This window comes from Zeugodacus cucurbitae, chromosome 2, assembly GCF_028554725.1.
Source record: "Zeugodacus cucurbitae isolate PBARC_wt_2022May chromosome 2, idZeuCucr1.2, whole genome shotgun sequence".
Lineage (NCBI taxonomy): Eukaryota > Metazoa > Arthropoda > Insecta > Diptera > Tephritidae > Zeugodacus > Zeugodacus cucurbitae.
Window position 1 is genome coordinate 33,062,908 of NC_071667.1, and position 23,205 is coordinate 33,086,112.

Consider the following 23,205-nt stretch of genomic DNA (forward strand, 5'->3'; position numbering starts at 1 on the left):
ACGAGGCTTCAGACAGGGTGACTCACTATCGTGCGACTTCTTCAATCTATTGCTGGAAAAAATAATACGAGCTGCAGAGCTAAATAGAGAGGGTACAATCTTCTACAAGAGTGTACAGCTCCTGGCGTAGGCCGATGATATTGATATCATCGGAAGCAACAGCCTCGCCTTTTGTTCTGCGTTTTCCAGACTAGATAAAGAAGCGAAGCGTATGGGTCTGGTGGTGAATGAGGACAAGACGAAATATCTCCTGTCATCAAACAAACAGTCAGCGCACTCGCGTCTTGGCTCCCACGTCACTGTTGACAGTCATAACTTTGAAGTTGTAGATAATTTCGTTTATCTGGGAACAGGCATTAACAACACCAACAATGTCAGCCTTGAAATCCAACGCAGAATCACTCTTGCCAACAAGTGCTACTATGGACTGAGTAGGCAATTGAAAAGTAAAGTCCTCTCTCGACGAACAAAAACTAAACTCTACAAGTCCCTCATCATTCCTATCAATAGCTAGTTAACGAAATACTTTTATTTTGAAGTGAAAACTTCTTGTGGCGCGTTAGGCACTTTTGTGGGTGAGCATTTTTAGCCGTTTTCGCGACAGATGAGATTTTACACAGATATACACCATATTGAGTACTAATGAAATTAGTGCACTAACTCATGAGTCAAAGAAATTAGTGCAAATGAGTACTAATACTAATATCAAAAATGACTAAGACTCATTTCCACGAAACCATAAAAAACTCCTGGTATTTCTACACTTATATGTGCCGTCAATTTATGACTCAAACGAGTGTATAGTAACAATTTGAGTTTACTCACTTATTACACACTTAATAAACTTGAATGAGTTCGGTACACTGATCGGAACGAGTGGAATTGTGACTTCGTAGCTGAGCCCAAAAGTATCTTATACCTAGTGAAAATTTTGTCACATTAAAATTTTCATTATTTCATTGAATATGCATTTTCCTGCGTCTTTACTCATTTTCAATATATTAATATTAAAAGATATTAGAACCTAAAAGTATTAACTTTGCTGTCATTAAATAACTTAAAACATTAAATGTAATACACAATATCAACGAACAAAACACATCGTTAGTCAATTCCCACAGGCCGCTTTTGCCTAGCGGCGACACAGATTTCGTCAGTTTTACTTTGATCATATTCGTATCACTTTATTCATTCAGCTATACTCTTGGTGTTTTTTGGTGGTAGGGCTCATTTTGGTTTAGCTTGACTGAATTATAGTCTCATGAGACAATTGAGCACTTCAACGAAACGTATCAAGAGAAACTTACTCATTATTCATACTCTCACTTTGTGTGCTGTGCGTAAATGTGTTTTAGTGGATATTAGTGTTTGATGAGTTTTGACTTATGTATATGCACCAAGAATGATAGAAGACAAGATTACGACAGGCTGAAGCGTTCACGACCTACGAATGGGAATAGGCAACAGAAGAATTGTCAAATGGAAAACGGAAATGTGAAACATAGTGAACCAAATTAAATAATGTGCAGATAAAATATCACAATGAACGTAATTCTTAAAATCTTCATTTATAAAATGATCCAATATAATAATGCATATTTATAATTAAAATTATATGTTTTGTTACAAAAAGGTCGCCATTTTGCCAACTTTTTTGTTGGTTGGAAAAGTGAAAAAAAATTTTTATAGACGTTTTTTTGTACTATTGTTGTTTAATTCCGTCATTGCGGACTTCTTTTTCAAGTTAATACATTTTTCACTTGGAATTTTAAATAATTATTAAGCACTAGCCTTGACTTCAGCTCTTTGTTTTGGTTTTATTGTTTTGTACCACAGTGCAATTTTGTTTTGATTGCGTGTTCGGGGTCGTGAAAGTTGTCACTCAACAGGAACTCAAAACCCAAAAAAGCTAACTGTAAACGCCTGTCGTAATCTTGTCTTCTATCATTCTTGTATATACACTAATACTATTTTTTATCAACTCAACCAAAGACTCAAAAAATGGAATAATTGCAGTTCTCTGATATATATATATAATATATGTATACTATACGCAGTCTTTGCATGGGAATTCGTTCGTGCCCCCGCGACAGACAAGATTGAGAGTTTTTATACTCTCGCAACCTGTTGCACAGAGTATAATAGTTTTGTTCACCTAACGGTTGTTTGTGTCACCAAGAAATATAAGAGTTAGATATGGGGTTATATATACATAAATGATCAGGATGACGAGTAGATTTGAAATCCGGATGTCTGTCCGTCCGTCTGTCCGTCCATCCGTCTGTCCGTCTGTCCGTCTGTCCGTGCAAGCGATAACTTCAGTAAAAATTAAGATATCTTAATGAAACTTGGAACACATGTTCCTTGGCACCCTGAGGAGGTTGCTTTCGAAAATGGGCAAAATCGGTCCACTGCCACGCCCACAAAATGGTGGAAACCGAAAACCTATACAGTGTCATAACTAAGCCATAAATAAAGTTATGAAAACGAAATTTGGAACATAGGATCCCATTAGGGAGGGGCACTTTTGGATGTAATCTTTTTGGAAAAGTGGGCGTAACCCCGCCCCCAAATAGGTTTTTTTTATATAACTCGCAAACCAATAAAGCTATATAAACCAAACTTTCTGCAGTCGTTTCTTTTAGCCATTTCTTTATACAGTTCAAAAATGAAAGAAATCGGGTAATAACCACGCCCACCTCCCATACAAAGGTTAGGTTGAAAATTACTAAAAGTGGGTTAACTCACTAACGAAAAACGTCAAAAACACCAAATCTGCCGTAAGAAATGGCAGAAGGAAGCTGCACTACGATTTTTTTACAAAATGGAAAATGGGCGTGGCGTCGCCCACTTATGGGCCAAAAACCATATCTCAAGAACTATTCGAGCGATTTCAATGAAATTCGGTATATAACACTTTCTTGACACCCTGATGAATATGGGCGAAATCGGTTCACAACTACGTCTGCTTCCCATATAACTGAATTTTGAATTCCATCTGATTCGTTCACTTTATAATCTATTCATAAGGAACCAATGAAGCTAGCGGAATAAAACTTTACACAAATACTGTATTTGAGCTGTGACATCACTTGTGGAAAAATTGTCAAAATCGGACCATGACTTTTCAAGGCCCCTGATATCGAACATGAAGAACTCAGTGCCTAAGGTTAATTTTTCACCGAAAATATAGGTAAATCCCTCAGATATTTTATTGTAATTCATTCCCTCTGAATTTTTTTCTTATAACAGTTTATCTCTGTACCTGAAATGGTAAAAATCGGGTCATAACTTCCCCCAGATCCCATATACCTAATTATAAGTAATATTAAATTAAGTGAGCGTTTAGTCTTCGATATATCGTATCTTGGTGGTGAAAACGAGTGAAATCGGTTTAGAAATTACCTCAGTCCCCATATACTATTTATGATGATTTTCGTTATTCTATTGAACTTTATACCAAATATATGGGTCGACTTGTGTTATCTTTATAAAATTACATCAATAAATTGCGAGAGTATAAAATGTTCGGTTACACCCGAACTTAGCCCTTCCTTACTTGTTTATATTTATTTTATAAATGAATATTAAATGGAAAATTTATTTATTTAAATATTTCATTTGACATTTATTGATTTAATTTCTACAAAAAAAGGGTTATCTATTTTTTCACAAGATATATAAATAGATTTAAATCAAAATTGTTAATTTCGTACTTTAGTTACCATAGACCTATTGTTGCAGTTTTAGAATTTGATGAAAATCCTGATAATAATGATGAAAGTGCTGATAATGATGATGTAAGAGTTGTTGAAATTATGGATGAGAATTGATAAATTTTGTATTTACTATTTACTAATATTTAATCATTTAAATAAAACCACTTTCTTCGAATATGGCTTCTATATTATTATACTTCATGTCCATTCAAAAAGTGCCCACATTGCTTTGATAAACTTGATTTTTTATGTACAATTTCTCATGTCACGAGCGCACCTAAAAATGATCACCCAAAAAAGTGCACAACGCGCCATAAGTTCAAGTTTTCACTACTGCCTGCACTCCCGGAGTGCAACCCCACTCGGTTTTATTCCGTCATATAGATATGTGGGTATATACATATGTGAAACTCATTCAAAAGTTATTGATACGATTATTGATGATATTTATTAAAACCTTTAAATCAGGGTTCTCATTTACTACTCTGTAGCAGCAAAATTTCTAGAGTTATTGCTCTGCTATCGCTACCGCTCTCACTTTGTCGAGAGCCACAGCATAGCCTAGCATAACAATGTAAAAGTATGTGCTCTACTCTGCTCCGAGTTTTGTTAGGTAAAAAACTATAGCTGGAGCGGGAGCAAAAAATTAAATTCTGCGCTATGCTCTGGCGTAGCGGTAGCAAAAAATCTAGAGCGGTAGCACAGCAGAGCTAATGAAAATTTTCATGTGCTACAGCTATCGCATGTGTTTATTTTTTTTTTTTTCTTCAGAAATCTTTTCGAAGTATTGCACAGAGCTGTGCAATATACATTGAAGTACAGCAGTTTTCCTAAATAACGAATATTCGTTTTAACGAAAACCGCTTATAGCGAAAAACCAAATTTGTTACATTGAGTACCTTAAATAACGAACATCGGAGATTTGTAAGTACTCGGTTTAACGAACAACATGAAGAAGACATATGAAGAAAGAGAAAAAAATCAAATAACATCGAACCAGATTTATACATATAACTTGAGAAAATTCAAAAGAAATGTGCAAATTGAAAATATTACTACGTTTTATTTCCACACGGTTATATTATATATAGGTAAAGCCTATAAGCATAAACTGCAAATACTCTACTCGAGGTAAATTCTGAATTGAATTAAATTGAGGGCTGCCACGTATTATAAATATGTCCGTATTTTCCAGATATAAGGGGTGTGCGGCATAAATCGGTTGAGAAGTGTTCGGGCAGAAATGCAAACCGACCACTGACCGACCCGAAAAACCGACTACCCACTCGTCGAAGTTTTTGCAAAAAACCGGTGCCAAAAAGTAACCAATAACTGGTTACTGTAGTACTACACAGTACCAGGCATTTGCCGCAAAAATTCGGTAGTAAGTGGGGTAGGGGTTTTTAGCGAAAAATTGGCAATACGGGAACCCTGTATATGCAATTTGTCAAAACAACTCGTTGTGAAAAAATGTTTATGCATGTGGGTTGAACTTACCCGTTTATAATATAACCGAGTAGAAATGAAGCATAAACGTAGTATATGTTGAGTTTTATAAAAAAGCTTAAAACAATTGAAAAAACATATCTCTCTACTCGAAATAACGGAAAATTCGATGTAACGAATAGGCCTGACAATTAATGTGTTCGTTATTTTGGAAAACTACTGTACTTCAATGTATATTGCACAGCTCTGTGCAATACTTCGAAAAGATTTCTGAAGAAAAATAAAAAAACAGCAAACACAAGCGAGAGCTGCAGCACATTAAAAATTTCATTAGCTCTGCTGTGCTATGGCTCTAAATATTTTGCTACCGCTACGCCAGAGCATAGCGCAGAATTAATTTTTTGCTCCCGCTTCAGCTATAGTTTTTTACCTAACAAAACTCGGAGCAGAGTAGAGCACATACTTTTACATTGTTATGCTAGGCTATGCTGTGGCTCTCGACAAGTGAGAGCGGTAGCAAGAGTAAAATGAAATGCTGCGAGAGTAGCGTAGTTTTTCGATGCTTGAAATGCATATTTTCCAAAGCAATATTTCATTTCTTGTTTCAATCTTTTAATTTCATATTTAATACATATTACATATAAATACAGTTGAACTTCCATAAGTCGAACTCTTGAATTGGCAAAGAAGTCAAATTTTATACAAATTTCTTTCTATAAATCGATTTTTTCAACCAGGGCATAATACAAAATTTAAAATTTTACTATCGAGCCAGACTTTTAAAAGAGTCCCTCTATATCGTAAGGATGCGAACAAAAAATATAATATTACACTTATAGATTGTATAAAACCTGTAACAAAGACATGGAATACAGACGTCAAGGCCAAACAGTAGTAAACTGCAACAAACAAAATTACGAAATACATGTTTTAACATATGTACATAGAACTTCAAGCAATGTATATACATAAATAAAAGTGTGCAGAAATCTATATTTTATAGCTTTTTGAAATATTATATGTTTTAATGAAAACTTCTATGACTCGAAGTTTTTTATGAATTATGGCAATTCGATTTAGGAAAGAAAATCATTCGATAACAATTAAATCATTGAACTTTCTTCATTATACTTACTTCAAGTTCACTCATCAGATCTCTTTTTTCACTTTCAGTAGCATTTTCTTTTAAAGTTTTAACAGCCACAGTAGTTACCCCTTCTGCACCTGTAAATTCATAAATATATAAGTTGATGTGTGCATTCTCAACTAACAACTTTATTTCATAATCCACTACACCCTCAAAACAACTAAGATTTTTTTATACCCATGCAATAGTTGCACAGAGTATAATCAAATGAAACATGTTGTATATAGAGTATAATTATTTCATAGGCATAACGGTTTTTTGTAAGTCATTAAACTAAACGAGTTAGATATAGGGTAATACAATATCAGACAAAATAAAGTGAAAACGTGCTTAACATAAATTGGTATTTAGCTTTAAGTTTACGGCAATTAAAGGGGACTCTAGTATACTTAGGTATATTATCTTACACGTTATTTTGCCAGATGAATCGGAATTGAAGTTTCATCGCCAGGAGTTGAAAAACTGGTTACAATTAACTGAAAAAGTCTATTATGATATATTAAAGGAAAACCTGTTCGAAAAGAGCTTAGGAAATGGCCTTGAGTGATTATATCTTCCAATCTTCCTAACTGACCCACTCAAACTCTCAATTAAAATCTAATTGGACTATTTTGGACCAAAAAATTCCATTTGAGGCGCGAGTTACCGCAAAGACTTTCTGTTAAAGGATGTAACAATTATGGCTAAAAAATCCAAAGGATACGTTCAAAAACTTAACTGCCAGTATGCCAAAAAATTGGCAGAGGTCATAAAAAATAAAAGAGGAAATTCCAATAATAATAAACAATTTTGATTCCATCTAATTCTTTCACTTTAAAATATATGTATATGTACAGCCACACAAACTAAAATTGGTCCTGACCTGGGGGTCTTACTATGTGTTTTTATGTTTTTTGAAATCCAATTGTCTCAGCTAACTGAGAGCAGGAGTGCAAGTCATGTAAAAAACTATTCTAACTGGTTTGTTTACAGCTTCTCAATGTCGAATCTTCCTTGTGTTTGTTGCTGATCGCGCTTTGCTGCACAGCGGCGGGTGCATATCTTTGCTGCAGCAAATAGTGGTCCGAGTTGATGTTAGGACTTTAGAGCGTAGCGCCGGAAACATGTATTCCATCTATCAAAACTTGATCGATCTGGTAGTGATTTTTTCGATCTCGGGATCAAGTATCTTGATGAATTATCTTATGCTGGAAACTTACTAAAGACAATCATATTTGCGGCCCAGCGAAGTCGATCAGCCTTAACCCATTTGGCGATGTTTCATCTTGGAGGGTGAATATACCAACTGTTTTGCCGAAGATGCCACCCTGGCATTAAAGTCGCCAAGCACAAATTTTGACAACGAACATTAAAGGCACCTTTGATCACATCGTCCTTCTCTTCCGTTGGGGCTTGGGCGCAAATCGGCGATATGTTGAAGAATGCTTCTTTCACTTTTCGTTGAAACTTCTTACAGAGTCCTCGTGTGTAACTGTATTATGAAATGTTTGCATCAACATGAAGTTGGTTGAGGTTATAATGAACAGCCAAAAATCTCCTGAAAAGCCAACATACTGACTAAGTGGTTGTAACAAAATACCTATTAAAGTTTTCACCTAAAACAGCTGCTACATGTACTGATTTATCTTCTGATCCTCCTCCTCCTGGACGGGGGAATAGATAATGTTCAGATATTTCCAAAGCTAACATATTTAGTTTAAATGTTAAAACAAAATTTTAATAATTATTTAGTAATCATTAAAACGAGCCATGGGCTATAGTCAAAATCAAAGCAACCGATGGACAATTTTGTTTTTGGTTAATTGCAGTATTAAAAACCAATTTAATGATGTATTACCCCAAGTCACACCATTTAACACCGTAAAATGTACGAAACTGATCAAATTTATTTTTTTTGAATACTTACTATCAATGTCGTTTGCTTCACAACGCCAAACTTGACCAAAAGCACCTTCGCCCAAAATATTAAAGAATTTAAGTCGGTGTCGCGGGAATTCCCAATTACATTTGTCATTATTATTATATTTAGAGTTATCATTTGTATTATGGGAGACCATTTCATTTATCGAATGACCAATATTTTCTGTAGTATTTTGTAATCCACCAAAGTTAGTTGTAACATTAGTATTGTCATCGTGTATACTTCCGTTAATAACATTTGACGACTGTTGGTATGTTGCCTAGTTGATTACAAGAAAGCATTAAGCTGTTAAATCGAATATACATATTCGTCATATTAAAATTCTGCGATGTGTAAAGATGCATTAAAAATTGCATATTCTACAAAGTCTTTAAAAGCTATTCTTACCAAACTATTTTGTTGAAGGTCTCTCTCCCATGGTACGTAACGGTTGTTGTATGCAGTAGGCCCATTCCAATGTCGCATTACCATTGAATTTCTGCTATTATCAGTTAAATTGATACTGAGGTTGCTTTGATTGGATTTCTTAGTCATTTCCTCTTTGGATACTTTTTTCAACTTTTTACTAATGGCGCACAAATGTTTCCGATATAGAAAACCAAATACAACTACAGCCACAAAAAGAATTCCTGAAGAAATAAATATAACAAGAAGCACTATTGCTTTTGTAGAATAATTTGTACTCGAAGTGTTATCGTATGACAATTTATTATCTTCTTTCTTCGTGGTGTCATCATTGGCTGCAGTATCATTTAGCATTTTATTGAAATGTAATACTGAGTCGTTGTATTTATTAACATAATCATATTTTATAGTTGTCATTCTGCTGGCAAAATTCTTTTTGTTGTTGTTATTTAGTGGGGCTAATTTGAGGCGATTAGTTGGACGTTCTGTAGAAAATTTCTTTCTTTCTGACTGTACTCCAGGTAAGGTGTCAAAAGGTGGTAAGATTTGAGAAATATTTTGCAAAACATTCGTGACTGATGGTGGCGTGCGCAATTTTGATGAGTTTTCGTTCTCCTTAACGAGGATATTAACAAAAACCTCATTCTTAGCAGTTAAGTCTCCATCGGAAACCGTGATGTATAGAAAAAAGTTTTCACCACCCTAAAATTATATAAAACGTTAAACGTTGATTTTTGGAAGGAAAATGCGCGTTTCGTGATATATATCATTGCAACAAGGATTTTGAATACATATTTTAGAATCGTTTCATAAAATAACTGACTCTCTTCATTACTACTACACCATGTCCGCATCTTGTAACATTTTTGAAAATGAAGTGGAATAGCGCAGAGAGTAAAACCAAACAACAACAGCATGGCAATAGCAAATTAACAAGAACAATAAAAATGAACCTTATATTATATTCGCTCCAAAAATTTTAAGTGATTAGATTATATTTAATCTATTCACTAATCTAGACTGTCCTGCCGTTGGAGATTAATAAAACAGTTTCTCTTATCTCATAATGATTAAATAAAATGGGAAAACACATGACGCTATATCAGAGTCCCTATTTCGAGTAGATTAGCTTCAAATCTAGTCGTTGCCGAGATTAACAAGAGTCATTCTGTTATGATCTCCCTATACATATTTCTTTAATGTGGAAAGTATGCAATGAATGTTGTATACTAAGATTATCAGATGTCCTATGAATTTAAATCAGAAAGTATTTGTGCTATATATATTTAAATATCTGTCCACATCATAATCCTCTTTTGCAAATAGTTAGACTTTATTGTTACCCAATGATTACAATAAAAGCCCTAATCAATATAAAAACTACAAATTTTTGTTAAAATCGGTCAAATACCTAATCACTCACAAGTGATCTCAAGATATCAGAAAAATATACCAAACTCAAACGCAAAATCAACATAATAACTTACTCGTCCAACCAGGCTTTCGTTCAGGTAAACTATTCCTCTAACCGAATCTATGCGGAAGGGTAAATTTTCCTTATTATTATTGTTGTCAAAATTGGAAGTAAAATGTGGTTCAAGGCCGAAAACAAGATCATCATTTTCTGGATCTTCTGCACGAATTCTGGTAATTATTTGACCGACAGGTTCTGTTTCCGGTATTCTCCAGTTTCTTTCAGGTACATAGAGTATTGGAGGCGTATTTATCAAAGAGTGGTGTTGACTACATGCTATACAAATAAAAAAAATAAATATATCAGTATTTCTTTTCTTTAAGTACGAATATAATATAATAAGAGTTATAAAAAACGAATATGTTTTTGAAAACACACAATTTTACGTAGGAAAGTGATTTGCAGACACATTCATAATACCTTAAAATTTTTAACTAATAACAATGAATGTAGGGCTATTACATGCAAATGTTCCTCTTCCCCTTGCTATTGCGATGCTTTGTACCAAATCTAATATTCATAGCTTTATTTTTAGTTTAGTTATAGCACTTTATAGCGTTGTTATTATCGTTATTTTGTAGGCAACTGTCCAACTTCGCCCATTTCGCACAGTGCCAAAACTGTCAAAACTGAATAGAACTATACTAGAGCATATGAAAAGAGACCAGATGGACCTTTGCTTCAAGCGCTTGAAGTCAAAAATGGCATGATACGAAACTCTCTCAGTTTTCCTCAAACCGAATTCCCTGATCTCTCAAATTTTTAACAGAAAAGGCGGGATGCCAGAAGTAATACCGGTAAAAGTATATGACAAAATCAGTGCAAAATACAATTTTAGGGAAATACACTGATAATATTAAATTGTGTGAAACTATTTTTTTTGCTATTATTTGTTACAAATGACCTCTAATTTATCAATGACATCATTTATATTTAATATATTATATATTTTATGTTAATAAATTAATATATATGATATAGGTCTAATAGGGAACAGAGCATTTAAAAATAATATCAAAAAGTTAAAATACCCAAAAGTTATTTCTAAAATGCCCAATTTATTTTTTTACATAGTGGCATCATTGTCAAATGTTATAAAAATGTGGATTTTTACAGCGCTTTTGACATATGATATTGCAACTAAGGTTACCAGTTTGGGCGAAATGTACCAATTTCAGTAATTTTTTGATGCTACATTGGCACACAAATATTTATCACATATGCTTTTGCCAGAACAAATAGTTAAAATGTAGAATATTTAAAATATTTGATATATACATATGTAGAAATTTACAAAGAGTTTATAATAATATAACATTTAACATGAAACTATTAGCAAGTTTTGCTTGATTTTTTTGAATCACAAGAAATTAAGTGTGTGGCAACAGATTGTGACATTATTTTGAAAGCGTTCAAATCGCTTATTTAGTCATACAAGCATTCAAAGTACGCAAAGTTAACGGCCTTAACTCGTTTAGTTTAGGACCTACAAACAACCGTTATATGAACAAAACTATAATACTCTCCGTGCAATATGTTGCACAACATCTAACTTATTTAGTTATAGGACAGTGGGGACACACCAATTCTTGCAACACCAATTCGATGAAATTACATACCCCTTTCCAGACATCTCTTTAAGAGATGCCAACTGTTGTAAATTCTAGACGTTTAATAATCAGTGTAAAGTTTTTATTAAAAAAATATAAATATATGTACAACGACTTAGGTCGTTACAGGACTTACCAACATTATATGAACAAAACTATATTATTTCAACATGTTGCGAGAGTATAAGAATATTTTCTATATCTCAATCTGTATTAATAAATTAAATATTTTAAAACAACATAATTAACACCAAATATTAGAGGAAGCAGGGTAGTAAGATTAACGCATACATCGATTTAATAATTTTTGGTCTAGGTAAAAAAAATAATCTGACATGCGTTTTCCTTTTGGTACCGAAGTTTCAAATCACATAATTAGTAGGTGTGATAAAATTTTCTTGATTTTATTCTGGCTCAAATTTAAATTCGGCTGATACTCAAACAACTGAATTTAAAAAAAAATATGCGTTAAATATGTTTGTAAATATAAACATTTAACTGTTTCTGCTTATGTGCCTACGTACATAAATAATTGGAACAAATAAGGAAAGGCTAAGTTCGGGTGCGACCGAACATTTTATACTCTCGCAATTTATTGATGTAATTTGTTTTAGGATAACACACAATTTGGCCCATATATTCGGCATAAAGTCCAATAGAATAACGAAAATCATGATATAGGTATATGAGGGCTGATGTAATTCCTAAAGAGATTTCACTTATTTTCCCCACCAAGTTACTCTATATACAAGACTATATGCTCACTTAATTTTGCTAAGATATCTCACATATTAACCGAAATATGCGGAATAAAGCCCGCACATTATTAGGTATATGGGAGCTAGGGGAAGTTCTGATCCGATTTTAATAATTTTTGGAACAGAGACAAACAATTAGGAGAAAAAAATTTCCTCTTAATTAAATTAATGTATCTGAAAGTTTTGCCGATATTTTCTGTTAAATATTACCCTTAGGCTAGCCTTAGAGTTCTTCATGTAGATATCCGGGGCCTTGAAAAGTTATAGTCCGATTTCGAAAATTTTTCCATAAGTGAAGCCACAGATGATATACAGTATTTGTGAATTTGTGAATCTTTTATACTCTCGCAACAAAAGTTGCTAAGAGAGTATTATAGTTTTGTCCACATAACGGTTGTTTGTAAGTCCTAAAACTAAAGGATGCCTAAGGCTATGTATGCCAAAGTGATCAGGGTAACGAGTAAAGTTCAAATCCGAATGTTTGTCTGTCCGTCCGTCCGTCTGTATACTTGGATGTAGTTTTTTTGGGAAAGTGGTCGTATCATCAGGGTGTCAAGAAAATATTATATACCGAATTTCATTGAAATCGGTCGAGTAGTTCCTGATATATGGTTTTTGACCCATAAGTGGGCGATGCCACGCACATTTTCCATTTTGTAAAAAAATCTGAATGAAGCTTCTTTCTGGTATTTCTTATGTAAAATTTAGTGTTTCTGACGTGTTTCGGTAGTGAGCTAACTCACTTTTAGTAATTTTCAACCTAACTTTTGTATGGGAGGTGGGCGTGGTTATTATCCGATTTCTTTCATTTTTGGACTCTATAAGGAAATGACTAAAATAAACGACTGCAGAAAGTATGGTTAATGCATTTTTTTTGGTTTGGGCCACGCCAACTTAAAAAATGACATCCAAATGTGCCCCTCCCTAACGCGATCCCTTGTATCAAATTTTAATTTCATAACTTTATTTATAGCTTAGTTATGACACTTTATGTGTTTTCGGTTTTCGCCAAGTTATCGCTTGCACGGACAGACAGACGGACGGGCAGACATCCGGATTTCAATTTCACTCGTCATCCTGATCATTTATATATATTTAATTATGTCTAACTCTTTTATTTCTGGGTGATACAAACAACCTTTATATAAACAAAACTATAATACTCTGTGCAACATCTTGCGAGAGTATAAAAACGTAACAAAGTTGCCCCACGCATATTAAGAGATCGCTGAAATCTTTAGATATTCTGGAGGGAGTGTACCTAAAAGTTGTTAAAAATAATTTTTTTCCATATGTTCATTTGAAGAAAAAGTGTGGGAACAATTGTTAACAAAATATTATTTTTCAACTTAAAAAGTCTACCTCTGGAGATTCGTGTAATAGGTGCCACACACCAAAAAAATTACTGAAATTGGTACATTTCACCCAAACTGGTAACCTTAGTTACAATATCAAATGTCAAAAGCGCCAGAATCGCTGGCAAATAGAGCATAGATCTATTCGTAACTTCAAGCGCTTGAAGCAAAACTCCATTTGGTCTCTTTGCATATGCTCTAATATAGTTCTATTCAGTTTTGACAGTTCTCACAGCAAAGCAAGTAATGCCAGACAGCATTGGGTCTGGACCTTAAGGTAATCATCAAAAAATTCAAAAACCTCACAATAGTGAGTGTGGTGATTTTTGTGAGGGCATGAGAATAGGGCTGTAAGGCTCTTCATTATCAGATATATTCTCAATATGCTATTCACGACCAGGTCTAAAATCTGCTGCTCATGAAATTTACTTGTCATTGTATTATCGGACATATTCTCAATATCGCTATTCATTAGTACAAATAATATGTGCAGGTGGCTAATTAAATGGTCATTTATGGAAAATATACTTCGAAAACATTTTTACAGACATTTAAAATATGTACTGTAGGTTGTAAAGCTGTATGTCCAACGTTAACTTACTGCATCTGATTATTTACAGATTAATTTCGTTTTATACGATAAATAGTGAAGCTGTTCATGTTCACGTACGATGTTATTTCTTGTGAAAGGAATAAGAAAAACTCGAGATATATTATTAAAACTTAGTCCACACATCCCTTGATACCAAAAGAAGGTTGGTAGCACTTGACAAATTTATAAAATTAATATTTTTTAAATTTAAATTTTTTTCAAATTTTTGTCAAGAAATAAATTTTTTGGTATTCTGTGGCAATTTTGATAAATACAGTACGCACAGCTTTTCCCCACACGTGTGGGAAACAAAATAATCTAAACAGAAACAGCTGATTTCTGTCCAATTATATTCGAATTGAATTGAAAAATTTAATTGAATTATTCCATAACGTAAGTTTTCACATACAGTTCAATATTTGTTGTTAGTTAATAATTTAACTTCAATTTCAAAATAAATCCATTGCTCTTGATCTAGACGTGAAGTTTCTGAGCGTGAGCAAATATTCCATGCTACAAAAGGTCGTTATTTGGTGAGTGTTTGTTTCAAACGAGTCTCCTTCTTAACCTCAAACAGGGAGTGCCGCGCGTAAATGAGGTTGATTTATAATCGGAAGACAGAGGCTATATATTCGCTTTTCCATAGCAGATATAAAACCGACCTCCCCCCTAATCTTTTGCTCCTCCACACAGCCAAAAAATACAATATTGTGACGAAAATGGCACCAGAACAAACTAGAATTGACAATCGAAATCGACAACTTGTCAGATCTATCTAGACATCGATAGTCGTAGTTCCCAGAATGTTCGAGTGACGATAACATGTTAGCAATCGACTATATAAGGGCTGCCGGGCTGGCAGCAAGACACAGTTCTGTTAAGAGAGTTGTCGAGTGAGGACAATTCTAAGGAGAGAGTTGTCGAGCAAAGTGCAAACAAGTTATAAGTTAGAGTTTTAAAGTATAGTATTGAGTACTAAAGTGTTAAGTTATAAGGAATTAGAAACAAAGATTAGTGTATAGCCATTAAAGTGTGACATTTATTTGACAATCCAGTGATCGAACTCAGGTAGAGTTTTAGAGTAAACGACAGATTTTGGAAATCCGTTACAATTGGTGTCAGAAGTGGGATTGACAAATAAAATTCCATAGGAGATAATGGCCAAATTCAGTGAATTAAAGATACCACAACTTAAAAACGAGTTGGAACAACGAGGCTTAGCAACGAATGGGTTGAAAGCTGAGTTACAAGCCCGGTTGCGAGAGGCGATGGAAGAAGAAAACATCAACGTTGACGAATACGTTTTCGAATCGGTGTTGGAGGAATCAACAACTAAGATAGAAGAAAAGGAAGAGAGTACATGTCCCTCGGGGATACAGGACATGAACATGGTTTTGTCTGCAATATCCCAGATATCGTCGCAGATGTCGTCACAGTTTCAAGCGCAGAGATTTGAATTAATGGAGATTAAAGCACAGCAGTCGCAATTGTCAACACAAGTGCCCTTACAAATAACAGAGCTGCCATCACAGATATCAGCTTAATTGTCTTCACAGTTAAAAGAGCAGAAGGAAAGTCCGTCGCAGGAGGTGACCTCATATATCGCTCAGGTGCCAACAAAGCTGAAAGAGCACGAAGAGATTTTGTCAGCACACTTGGAAGTGAATGAGGCGCATATGTCAAAACTTTTGGAAACACATGGAGAGATTTTGTCAACACAGTTGAAATCGAATGGGGTGTCCTCACAGTTGAAGGAGGACGAGTCTATGGATGTGACCTAGTCGCGAAGGCACAGTGCAACAGTTTTAAGCAAGACACAGTTCTGATAAAGATTAGTGTAGTCTATCTGGCATTTAAAAATCAACTGAACTAGTCGCCGCTGCCGCGTCACTCTCGCTAGGCTTCTTGATCTTCTGTGACGGTAGTTCCCGTTTTACTTGAGTCGCATCATTCGTTGTGGCATCAATTTAAAATGAAGTTGAGTTGGTAACTCCTGTACCGATTCTTGGTGGATCCGTCTCAGAAGATGTTGAGTTGGCAACTCCTGTACCGATTCGTGGTGGCATCATCTCAGAAGATGTTGATGAGTTGCCAACTCCTGCACCGATCCGTGGGGTATCATCTCAAAGGAAGTTGAGATGGTAACTCCTCCCCCCCAGGTGCCGAGTGTGGACCAGAATGATGACACATCTGATGGTACGAACCAAGGTGTCTTCGTTGTAGCGTGACACATCTCGCAGTGTGGAACACTTATAGTGTATTGCTTAGTTTATTAAAGTTTAGTTTACATATTCAGATATATTATAATGTAAATAATAATATATACATAGATAGTGTTTACATCGTTTGCTTATAACATAAAAATATGTATTATTCAGTGTATTAAGTCTAAGTAATATAACAAAAAAAAATAATATAAATTCATAAGTGAAATATAAAACCTTTGTTTTTTTTTATATATATATTTTTGTGTTTAACAATTGAAAGCCCATTGAACTTATCTTATAAATAGTTTAGACAGCTTAATTAAAGTTTAAATTATAATATTTAAGTGGGCAAAGTTTCGTGTTTTTTAATTCGTTTCTTTATTTTAGATTTATGAATCTTCTGATTTTTGGTTGTGACGATGGTCACACCTTTATCTTGTAATACTTTATGTTTTGTAAATCTTGGTGTAAGCTTGTTTCTTCTATTTTCTTTTCTGAATATTACATTATTTATTTCTAGCTTTCCTGGATTTTTTCTGTTATTGTTCAACCTACTGATTCTAATCTTCCTTTTATTTTCTATTTTATTTTTAATTTTTGGATATATTACTCTTTGGAAGTCATTTAGTTTTTGAATATAGTCGTGTTCGTTGTTGAAAGTCATCTCTTTGTTAAATAAATGTGGTCTTCCATAAAAAATCTCATATGGAGTGTATTTAGTTGTCGAATGGATAGCGTTATTGTATGTAATAAATGTTTCGCTAAGAATATCGTTATGGTCGCAATCTAGTTTGTTCTCTTTTTTTGTATTCATTATAATTCGATATATTTCTGTTAGAGAAGAGTGCAACCTCTCTACTGGTGAGTAGCTAGAGGATTGTTGGAAAGAAGTAAAATGTATTTGAATATTATATTGTTCACAAAAATCTTTAAATATCCTTCCTGAAAACTCTGCGCCTTGATCGTAGACTAGTTTCATGGGAGTGCCAAAAATGGTAAAGAAGGTTTTCAAGGTTTTAACTATGTTTAGACTGTCTCTTGCTGGAATCGTATATCCAGCTGCAAATTTTGAAAATTTGTCGATAATAGTTAAAATTGTTTTTCCATTGATGGTGTATAAGTCGATGTGTATTGTTAGCATAGGAAAATCTGGGATTTCTGTTTCTTGGAAAACTATCGTATTTCATGGTTTGACAAATATCACAATTATTAATTAATCGGGACGTTTGAGTTTTTAGGTGTGGAGAATAAATGTCTCTTTTTAAATGAGCTATCGTTTCATCTATGCCTCTGTGGTTATTATTTATATAATACTTTTGTATTTCATCGTTTAATTCTTCTATATTTGTTATATCTTTCAGTATGATAGTAACTCGTACAATTTTGTAAAGATTTGTTGGTAAGAAATATTCTTTGAGTACATCTTGGATAATGTTAAAAATTTCGTCAGTAGCAAAAATAGCGTATCGTCACCTGAAATGCAAAATAACGTATCATCAAAAAATTCGAAATTGGGTTTTTTATTGATTACGATTCAACACATCATATTACATAAGTGTCAAAAATTTTAGGCTTCTGCGACCCAAAATACCCAAGTTATATTAAAAATTCAAAAAAACGTGTCAACAAGTGCATGCTTTCCTTAAACAAAATAACGTATCATCACTAATGTAAAAATAACAGAGTATTTTTTTTTTTTTTTATAACGGAGTTAGCCTTGATTTATTGTTATGTTTGTTTCTATTAGTTATGTTTAATGTGCTTTGGTGATATAATTTAAATCGTTTTTATACTGAAAGTTATAAAACAGGTAAAACAAGAAAAGTGTTGTGAAATAATAAGATGTGTTCCATAATTAAAGATGCTGAAAATAATAAAGAAAATGTGCAAGGTTGTAAAAAAATTAACAAAAGGGAAGAAAATATAAAAAATCGAATGTATGGTAAACAATATGACGGCTTATCAAAAGGAAATATTTGCGAAAGGAAACCACGAGAAATAAAAGCAGCATGCACATCTAATTATTGTGTACAAAGTTCAACTCGGCATTGTTCTCTTTATTCAGAAAATGTGCGGAAGGAGATATTTGAAAATTTTTGGCAAATGTCATGGGACCAAAAGAAAGTTTATGTAACTAGCAGTATTGAAGTTCATGCTAAAAAGCGGATTTATGTGGAAAATTCCCGACGTTCATATTCAAAATCCTATTTTTTGCATCATAAAAGAGTACGTCATCAAGTGTGCAGTAAAATGTTTTTGTGAACCCTTGGTATTTCGGAAACTATGGTAAGAAGTTGGTTGAGTTCCAGTGAACTTTATAGCACTCAATTGGGTCCTGAAAATAAAAAAAATTTGCAAGTGGAAAATCGAAGAAACACAATACGGGAAAAAACCTATCAAGATAGATTAAATTATTTAATTAAATGGTTGGAAGACATTCCGAAACTAGAATCCCATTACCGACGTCAGTATACAAATAAATTGTATTTTCAATCAGAATTTAAATCGTATGCAAATGTGTATGAAGTTTATTCTCGAGACTGTAAATCGCATAATGCAAATGATATCGCTCCTATATCCTTCCCAAATTTTATGAAATTTTTAAATACAAATAATTTATCGATTTTTAAACCAAGAAATGATATGTGTAACACTTGCATATCTTTCGAATCAAAAAATATCTCAGTGGAACAATATGATGTCCACAGAAAAGATATAAGGGAAATGAGAGAAGAAAAAAATAATGACATTGAAAGTACTAAAGCGGGCTTATGCTCTTTATTATGTATGGACATGCAAGCGGTAAAGCTTATTCCGCAGTCAAAGGCAAATGCATCTTATTACAAAATGAAACTTCAAGTTCATAATTTTACTATATATAACGTTATTACTCATAAATCTGACAACTATGTCTGGGATGAAACTGAAGGCAGTCTTGTTGCTTCGACTTTCGCAACAATTGTAATAAAGCACATAAAGAAAGAAATACTTAATACCCCAAACATCCATCACTTTATTATATATTCTGATGGTTGCTTTTATCAAAATCGGAATGCAGTATTATCCAATGCCTTAATATCGTTTTGTGTAGTAAACCACATTACCATTGAGCATAAGTATTTAGTCGTAGGGCATACACAAATGGAATGTGACTCTACTCACTCATTAATACAACGCAAAATGAATAATAAACAAATTAATTTGCCCTCCCAACTAGTTCAACTAATGAAAGACGCACGAAAAAATCCATATCCACTAGTGGTTCATCACCTACAACACAGTTATTTCCTGGATTATGAAAATCTTCCAAAGCGGTATTCATCTATTCGACCAGGTAAACAATTTTACATCTATTTACATACGTACATGCACAAAACTTTGACAAGTTTTATGCTCAGCTTTCTATTCTATTTTTATTTACTTATTTAAAATATTTATGGATTTTTAAAATAAGTAAATTATTTTATTTTATTATATATTTGTTCTCTCAGGTAATAAAGTTGGAGATCCTACAGTAAATATGATTCGTGCTTTGGCATATGATACAACGGGATCCATATATTACAAAACCTGTTTTAAGGACGAGTATCAGCTTCTTCCAAAAAGGACTACCAGAAATTTTGAAATTCAGCAGCCTAATCTTTTGCACCCGCAAAGGTTAACGATATCCAAGAAGAAATGGCAACATCTGCAGGACCTAAAGGCTTTGATTCCAGCAGACTGTCATTACTTTTATGATAATATACCTTTTCAATAATTAATTGTTTAATAAACAATTATTAAACATTGTTCTCATTTTGACTTGAAATATTTTAATTTTTTTTAGTACTTATGTACATATTAATAATAAAAATAACATGAAATATGGAAAACTTGCACCTGTTTTTATTTAAAATTAAAAAAAAAGTATTAATATTCCAATTTTAAATTTTTATACAAATTTAGATTGATCATACGTTATTTTGATTCAGAAATGAAAATTCAAAATAACGTAAGACACCTACTATAAAATTAGCAGAATTTTTTTTTTATTTTTTTCCTAAAATATACTTATAGTGTTATGTTAATTCAGATTTGAAAATTTTGTTTCAATATCGCAAGTGGTTTTCTTTTTATACGGTTTTTTGCTTCTCCTGTAAACTTACGAAAAGTGATGTTACGTTATTTTGCATTTCAGGTGACGGTATACTTTATTTGGTTTTAGAATTGTTTTGAATATTTTTGTTAATTTTTTATTATCAAACGAACTTTCTGTGATGACTTTCCTTATTTTGTTTTTGAAAGGGGTTGAGTTTATTATTTGAGAATTTTTGTCAATTTTAAATATAAGCTGTAGGTTATATTCGTTTATTGGTTTGTTTAAGGTTAAAATTGGGTTCGTCTTTTCGTTACTGTTACTTGAAAAAAAGCTATTAGTGTTGACTTCCGCTGTATTAACTCGGCTAAGTGTATCGGCCACTACATTTTCAGATCCTTTTTTATATGATATGTCATAATCATACTCTAGTAACTGGAGTTTCCATCGAACCAATTTGGAATTGGGTTCTTTAAGATTCATTAGCCACGTTAGTGGTTTGTGATCGGTATTAATTTTAAATTTTTGTCCGTATAAATAGGGGCGCAAATATTTAGTAGCCCATATTACGGCTAACATTTCTTTTTCAATGGTTGAATATTTTAATTCGGTATCTGTAAGTGTACGACTAGCAAATGAAATTGGTTTTTCATTGTTAGGTGTACCTTGAGAGAGGACGGCTCCTAAAGCAACATTACTTGCGTCTGTCGTTAGAGTGAAGGGTTTTGAAAAATCTGGATATTCATAATAATAGATTTTTACAAGTTTCAAATGCGGATAAGAACTCTTCGCCAATTTTAACAGTGTCTTTACCCTTTAGTTGTTGAGTTAAAGGTTTTGTGATTGTCGCAAAATCTTTTATAAATTTTCTGTAATACCCTAAGAGGCCTAAAAATGATTTTATTTGTTTCCTGTCCTTTGGGAGTGGAAACGATTTTATAGCACCGATCTTTTTTGGGTTTGGTTTGATCCCTTTGTCGGTAACCACGTGACCTAAGTATTCGATTTCTTTTCTGAGAAATTCAGATTTTGCAGGTTGAAGTTTGAGGTTAGCATTATTAAGTTTTTTAAAAACTGTTCTTAGGTCGTTGATATGTTCTTGTAGGGATGCAGAAAAAATTATTGTATCGTCTATGTATATAAGACAACATTTACCATTCAGTTCAGCCAGAACATTATCCATAACCCTTTGAAAAGTAGCTGGGGCATTGGTAAGTCCGAACGGCATTCTTACGAATTCGAAGTGTCCGCCTTCTGCGGAAAATGCTGTCTTACTTACATCTTTCGGATGCATCTCAATTTGATGGTATCCGCTAGCTCAATCTAACGCTGTAAAATATTTAGCCCTGCCAATTCTGTCTAATACATCATTTATATTAGGCATGGGATATTTGTCTTTAATAGTTTTTTCATTTAGTTTACGGTAGTCTACTACTAACCGCCACTTGTTTTTATTCGTGGAGTCCATTTTTTTTGATACCAAGAACGTTGGGGCACCCCAAGGAGAATAACTATGTCTAATTATGTTTTGTTCCAATAGTTTGTCGATTTGTTCCCTCATTTCTTGTCGTTCAGTTTGACTATAACGAAATGGTTTGGTGTGAATGGGAATTTCGTCCGTTGTTCTAATTCTGTGTTTTATTAGATTAGTGAATGTTAAGATGTTTCCATCTTTGAAGAAAAGTTTTGGAAATTCCATACAGAGCTTTTTAAGTTGTATAATTTCTTCATTATTAAGGTGTTCAGTTCGTATGTAAGTATTAAAATCTTGATTATCAAATGTCGTTTCATTCTGTGTTTCCTGAATTAGGTTGACTTCTAAATAATCTTGTTCTCTACACTTTTGTACTCCTAAGTACTTATGTATCTAAACAGAATTTTTTGTCATCACTTGAAAAATTATTAACTTCCATATAACTGAATAATCTCAGCACTATTCGGCACTATAGACACCTCCTGAAATTACTACGTCATCGGAGATGATTGTGGTTTCAAACCAGAACATTCCATTCTTGATATTCACAGGTAGCTGAATGATCTTTTTTGATTTCTCTTCTATTGTATATATGGCAGACATTACTTTCTCTTCTAGTTCTATATTTATCTTATTGATTATAATTATTCTATATTATTTATTGAACCTTTAAGGTAATTGTTGTTGGTTTGTTTGTAAGGTTGTCTCTGTAGTTTGTTATTATTGTGGTTGTTTTCTTTTGGCATAATTGCTAACGTGTCGTATCTTTTATATTTATAGTCATTTCTGTCATTAAAATCGTAACGATTACGTTTATTTTTACCTCTGTCGTCTATTATTTTATGTGGATTATAATCTATTCTTCTAGGTGTATATTGTTTTTTTTATATTCTTTTGAGCGAAATAAATTTCCCTTTCTTTTAATGCCCATTCAAAAGCATCTCGCAAGTAATGGACCTTTGATTCCTGTTAAAAATGTGTTAAGACACATATCTTCAAACAATTTTTTTTTTGTCTTAACC

General features: G+C 33.2%; 1 protein-coding gene across 9 annotated transcripts in view; it reads right to left on the minus strand.

Annotated features, from left to right (window-relative positions):
- Nucleotides 1-23,205, minus strand: part of LOC105219972 (tyrosine kinase receptor Cad96Ca) — a 161,006-nt gene that overhangs the window by 33,925 nt on the left and 103,876 nt on the right. For all 9 annotated transcript variants that reach the window (XR_008471224.1, XR_008471217.1, XM_054230845.1 and 6 more), the window contains 4 exons: nucleotides 10,126-10,388; nucleotides 8,621-9,340; nucleotides 8,219-8,492; nucleotides 6,301-6,389 (listed from right to left, as the gene is read on the minus strand). Coding sequence is in view for 7 of the 9 variants with exons in the window: in XM_054230845.1 (XP_054086820.1) it covers nucleotides 6,301-6,389; nucleotides 8,219-8,492; nucleotides 8,621-9,340; nucleotides 10,126-10,388 (1,346 nt within the window). In the remaining 2 variants the exon portion in view is untranslated. The remainder of the gene's footprint in view (nucleotides 1-6,300; nucleotides 6,390-8,218; nucleotides 8,493-8,620; nucleotides 9,341-10,125; nucleotides 10,389-23,205) is intronic.